The 6105-nt window shown below is 43.7% G+C and overlaps 1 protein-coding gene across 1 annotated transcript in view; it reads right to left on the bottom strand.

Annotated features, from left to right (window-relative positions):
• plxnb1a (plexin b1a) overlaps window positions 1-6105 on the bottom strand; it is a 126845-nt gene that overhangs the window by 23374 nt on the left and 97366 nt on the right. The window contains exons 25-29 of the mRNA XM_063207885.1: window positions 4890-5066; window positions 3697-3845; window positions 3079-3179; window positions 1045-1262; window positions 1-15 (exon numbers count right to left, since the gene is read on the bottom strand). The exon at window positions 1-15 is cut by the window's left edge and continues 164 nt beyond it. Of these exons, the coding sequence (XP_063063955.1) occupies window positions 1-15; window positions 1045-1262; window positions 3079-3179; window positions 3697-3845; window positions 4890-5066 (660 nt within the window). The remainder of the gene's footprint in view (window positions 16-1044; window positions 1263-3078; window positions 3180-3696; window positions 3846-4889; window positions 5067-6105) is intronic.

Here is a 6105-nt window from a genome sequence, read left to right as displayed (position 1 = left end):
TAGGGTGTGGATGAACTACAGGAAACAGGACCAGAGGATGGCAAAATAATATATACAAATGCACTATATATATGCATTCACATTGTGCACATTTGGAAACAGTCAGGAGGAAATATTACTTCTTTAACCCCTACTACTACTAACTACAGGAAACAGGAAAACATATGCTTGCTTCTCCTTTCCGTCCCCATGACAGAGGCGCCCATGTTAGAGGATGGGATGAGGGAATATTACTTCTTTAACCCCTTAGCGAAGAGCCTTCCTGTCACCAAAATTGTAATGGCTATGTCTCAATCTGTTACTCAAGGCTCTCTGTACTGTCATAGCAATGTTGTTATGATGTAGTTCAGTATCTTCAGCAAATAGTAAACATGCCCCAAGCCCATCTGCAGTAAGAGGCTATTATAATGTTCTCTTTGTCTCTCAGAAATAAATAAAACTAAACTTGAGTAAGAATGCACTCGCATCAAACTTCAATGGGCGAAGTTTTTCTATTAAAAAGTGGTGGGGACAAGCTAGGTTCATCTCAAGTGGTATGGACATGTCCCCATCATCCACAGCCAAAATCACCCCATGGCAGTGGAGACCCTGGAGGACATAATAATAATACTTTATTTTTATGTAGCGCTTTTCAAAATACCCAAAGACGCTTTACAAACCATTTAACACAAAATAAAGACACACAAAGACTCAACAAGACAACAAAAGTAAACTGTAGTGGAAGAGAAATGTCCATGTTGATATGGAGCTGTAGGTGTGAAAGTTATGAAAACCCACGTCAGGGGCAGCAATGGAAATGGGGATAGGAAAATCCCGAGCCTCCTAACGTGGCAGCAAGTTTGGTTTGGGGAAAGCAGCCGAACGAGTAGGTGAAGTTCTTTGAGTGGCGGACGGAGCCACGTAGAACACGTGCTGTAAAACCTTGGTGAGGAAGAGAATATGTGATACGGTTGCTGTGGTACCTTGGTGAGGAAGAGAATATGTGATACGGTTGCTGTGGTACCTTGGTGAGGAAGAGAATATGTGATACGGTTGCCGTGGTACCTTGGTGAGGAAGAGTTTGCTGTTGAGCAGGTTGGAGAGCTGCACTAGGCCCTGTTCCACGGTTGCCCGGCGACACTCCTGCACGTCCAGCCCCCGCCTCAGTGGCGACTCCTTGTGGCCGGGGAAGAAGATCCTCTCTGCGTACGTGCGGTAGTCCAGGATGGGGATCCCAGAACCCACCAGGTCACTAGTGGGGTCCATCATCTCCGTCATCAGGTCTGCACACCAAAGACAATTAGAACATAAATAAAAAGGAAAAAAAAATATGCCACACTGATGTCTGCTTTCTGTTGTCTATTTTTTTTAAAAATGCAATCAACGTTTCGACATGCGTGTTCCTTTTTATGTATGATTTAGTCCTGCACTGGTTGTACCGGATTGTTTATTTAGAAGTGTGGAGACGCAGTTCCTTTGCCATTCGGAAATTAGAACGTGTCTGTGAAGATTCATTGTTGTGTAAAGAATTTACGGTAGCTATATAAGTGAATGAACAACATCAACAAGTTCAACTAGAAGTCCATTTGCTTACAGCGCAACTGTTTGGAAAATAGAACGTAGTGAGATCATCCAGATTTAAGACACACTATATCAGTGTTGTTTTAGAAGACAAGAAAATGGAAAACAGAATTGCAATTGTTACTGATGTGCAAGAGAAAGGGAAACCGATGCAATTTGATGAATAAAGATAACTCAAAAGGGAAAAGCCATAAACATTTACTTTCATACACTCAGCAACCACATAGAGTACATAACGATGTGTAGAGCATAATGTACTATGTGCTTTAACTTCAGCACATGCAGCACAAGTACAGCACAGATTGTACTAGCCAAGCAGTTACTCTACATATTCAGTAGATGGATATCTCTGTCTGGCTGTTATAACATGCAAGCAATAACACAGACCACAGGGGGTAGACAGGACATATGTGTAAGCCATCAGCATTGCTGCTACGGTATACACATTATAGGAATCAAGTTCAACACACGTGTGTGAAATGAGAGATGAGGAAGCAGGACAGGAAGGGATGTGAAGGGGTGTGATATGAGGGGCACAGACAGCACGACTCAAATGGCGCACTTGTGTTTCCTGGTGAACCAGAAGCTATGTGTTGACGCCCAGGGGGCTGGGCTACACAAACCTGTTACTTACAGGCTACTGGTTCACCAGGAAAGTACTTGTGCACTTCGGGTCCCATGTCTCAGTACGCGGGGGGCAGTCATGCTGAAATTTCAGCGCACTGAAAGTACCCAGATGCTTCCATCAAACATGCAGTGTGTGAACGACGGACACTGTGTGCACCATACGGCTGCCATGTTGTTTATGTAATGGAACATGTGACATTCAGTTCAGTAGAAGAGTTTTGCCAACAGTCTCTTACTCTTACTCTCTTACTGTAAGTAATGTTGATGTGACGAACAACCTATTCATGTCAAGCCAAGTTTTGTATGTAATAAACATTTGGGGTGAAGGAAATGTAAATACAAGCAGGAGAAGCTGTGTAATATGAACAGCAACCAACCAATATTTTGGCGCGCTAATACTATGCTAGTCTGTCACTTCCAGTAAGAGCAGAACATTAGGGTTCCAAACTTTCCCACGGCACTAAGCACTAACGACCTCAGGGCACTGTGAGCACTAGGCCTAAGCACTAGGCCTACGAAACACCAGTGAACTGACACAAGTGCGCCATTTCAGATAAGCTGAAGCTACATTTACACACATCGCAACTAGTAACTCACTCAGCGAGTGAAGTCAATATAATGTGTGTATGTGTTCCAGTGGGACGAGGAGGCGAGGAGGTGAGAAGAGCACAAGCGATGCGATGTGGGCGAATTCCGAGATAAAAATATTTAAACTTCGAGCGAGGTGAGTAAGCGAGTAACCAATTGGAATGCACCAATGGAATAACTTCTTACTTTTGCAATGGCAGTTAGTTTAGAGAACGTTTAGACAATGTTCCATGAGCGAGTGGCGAGTGAATGAGAAGCGAATAACGTGTGGGAAAGTAGCTTGGAAGGTTCCTGTTTGCCTACCAGTGAACTCCTTCTTGCAGCGGTCCCTCACGCTGGTCTCCAGGTTCTCCAGTTGGATCTGCACCTTCTTGTAGTCCCTCAGAGCCTGCTTGCTCTTCCTCCTGAAAACGACAACAAAAGGAAAACAGAGAAATGAGTAAAATGAAGTAAAGGAAAAATATGAAGAGCATGGGCAACTGATAAAGAATGACACATTATCAAAATGGGAGCCATTTTGAAACTGTTGAAACAACTACGGGCCAAGCCGAACATTTTGGCACTGGAACGGGCTCTTTATCTTGAACAGTGAGCCTGAATAAGCCTCACGTAGAATAATAATAAGATTAAACGGTCGAATAATAAAAGTATAGGGCAAGCATACTAATAATAATAAATACATTTTTGAAATGCATGCCAGTTAAAAACCTCTTACTGCAGATGGGGTCGCCGGCGACCCTATTCACTTGCTGAAAATGCTTAACTACATCATAACAACATTGCTATGACATTACAGAGAGCCATAGCGCTGCGCTATGTAACAACACACCCCGTGGGTACTGTACCTGTATATCAGGACAATGAGCCTTATACACCTGTGCGTACCTGTATATCAGGATTACACACCTGTACTGTACATACCTGTATATGAGGACGATGACCAGTACGATGAGGGCCACGATGGAGGCCCCGACCCCGACCCCCACCTGGGCCTCCAGGGGGAATGTGGCCAGGCCCTGCGTGTCATACTGCACACGGCCCAGCGAGAAGTTCAGGTTGCCCATCCTCACCTGGGAACAGGTACAGTAGGGGAGAGGGAGATAGTTAAAGGCACACTGTGTAATATTTTAGTAAGTTTATTTCCAGGAGTTCCTGCTGCCCAAGGAAACGTCGGCCGAAACTTTGTTTTCTTAATAAATTACAGCTCGATGGACAAGAGTGTGCGGTATCTTCTTCTAAAAAACTGATCCACCCGCTACCTGCACCTCAAAACCTCTGGTGTGCATTGGTTTCCTCCTTCAATAGGGGCGATGGAGTAAACATCAGAACAGGCAAAGTCAAAAAAGGAACACAATTCCTTCCGGTACGAGTAACTTACTGTATCTGAGTGACCAGTAGACTGGTGTAGAGTAACCTGTAGACCAGTGTACTTGTCTTACAATCAGCTGACTCTGGTTGGATCAAGTTTGTGGTGGGTCTATTTACCTCATTAGGTAGAATGGAGTTAATTGTGTAACAGTTATGTGATATCATGTGCTAGTGTTGTACTTACACCATGAATTTAGAAATTAGAATTAGAAATTAGAAATTAGACAAACTACGTTGAGATGAAAACAACAATTACAAATGGAACACGTTTGGTTTGAGAGCACATGGAGAATACGGACGATTTTAGAGGTTTGTGTAAATGTATTCTGCTGACTGTAAAATCTGCATTATGTTTAGCACAAAGGTGGTTCCAGGTATCGCATGGGTGTGGCCTCAGCATCCAAGCAACAAAAGCTCCACTCAGAGGCCTCAAGTAAATTTGGTAGCAACATTTATAGGCTACTCACTCAAACTTGATGAGGTGGTTGGGAAAAACTCTCTCTTTGGAATGACAAATGTTGACGGTACTGGGTGTAGCTCATGCATGCTATTTTTAAACATCATGTTTGAAAGAGATTGTCATCATCCGGTCCATATGTTTCATGATAGGTCACTTTTCAAATCATTATTGACAACAGAGCCATCTGCCACTCTTAGCAGCTCTTTACAGTTTGGAAAGAACAAAGTTTATAGTTTAAAGTATCATCAGCTTACATCAAACTGGGAGATTATGATTCATGACTCACAGTAAATTCCGGAAGAACATCTGTGCCCTCCCGCCTCTTGGCTGCGAGTGCTGAGGGCTGCTGGGAAGGCGGTTCGCAGTACAGGTGGTTACGGGTCAGAGTCTTGACAGCACAGACGCCCTCGCCGATCACCGCCACCACTTCCTCTTTGAAGATGGCCAAGTCCAAGTTCTCACCCTGCAACAACAAAATGGGTTCAAATCCAGTTATATGCTGTATGACTCAGAATGGTTCCATGGCATCACCGTAATATCTACTTTGCCATCGAGTTTTCCATTAAAAAGTATTGAATGTGACGTGCACACATGGTTTTCCAGAAACACAATACTCCACATCCCATGCACTTCAAAGAGCAACACAAATAGCGTTCTCATTCTCGAGCTGACAGAGAACCGCGCCGTAGCCGGATGACCGCACCTAATCTCTTAACGACTAACGTACTCATGCCAAAAAATTAGAGCGTCCGGGAACTGAACAGTTATTTGTCGATGCAAACTGAGTGAAACCCGGCTTTTCTAATTTAGACCACCGAAGCGTGACGACAACGTTGACGTCAGCTGGTTCATCTGTATAAACACGTGGTCACATACAGAGTAAACAACATGGTATGGATGCAAGCCATTCGCTATTTTAATATATTTTTTACAGGCTTTTTTGTGACTTTTTTTGGGGGACAGGACCGTAGAGAGAGACAGGAAATGAGTGAGAAGTGAAGAATTGGTAAATGACCTTGGTAAATGACCTTGGTGTAACTGAGATGTTCCTGCACAGTCCGCCACTCTGGGCTCGAACCCGCCACATTCTAGTCAACACACCAGTTTGGGTATGGGAGACAGCACAATACCGCTGAGCTAAAGGACAGGCAGTATCTCAGCGCTACCGATACTGTATGAGGCTTCGAGTGGGAGGTTTTGCTAACGTTCCACACCACACTCTGATACTGCAGGGACTGCAGATGGAAATTAGCTATATACAGTAGCTATAATCTGGCACAAGCCATCTTTTTACTTCTGTAATCAATGTGTATTGTGCATGGTCCCTGTTGAACTAAACTAAATAAACTAAACTAATACTGTAAATAGCCTCATGACATTGAGTCAGAATTGAAGCCAGGTCCCTGGTGTAATGGCATAACACCTTGGCATGTTTAAATAAAGGCTGTTTATACTTTCTGGATGAGAAGAGTGCCTTGGACTCCCTCCTGTGTGATGAAACA

The sequence above is a fragment of the Engraulis encrasicolus genome, chromosome 10 (genome assembly GCF_034702125.1).
Source record: "Engraulis encrasicolus isolate BLACKSEA-1 chromosome 10, IST_EnEncr_1.0, whole genome shotgun sequence".
In the NCBI taxonomy this organism is placed as follows: Eukaryota; Metazoa; Chordata; class Actinopteri; order Clupeiformes; family Engraulidae; genus Engraulis; species Engraulis encrasicolus.
The sequence above is the reverse complement of the archived record's forward strand: the minus strand, read 5'-3'. Positions and strand labels throughout refer to the sequence as shown.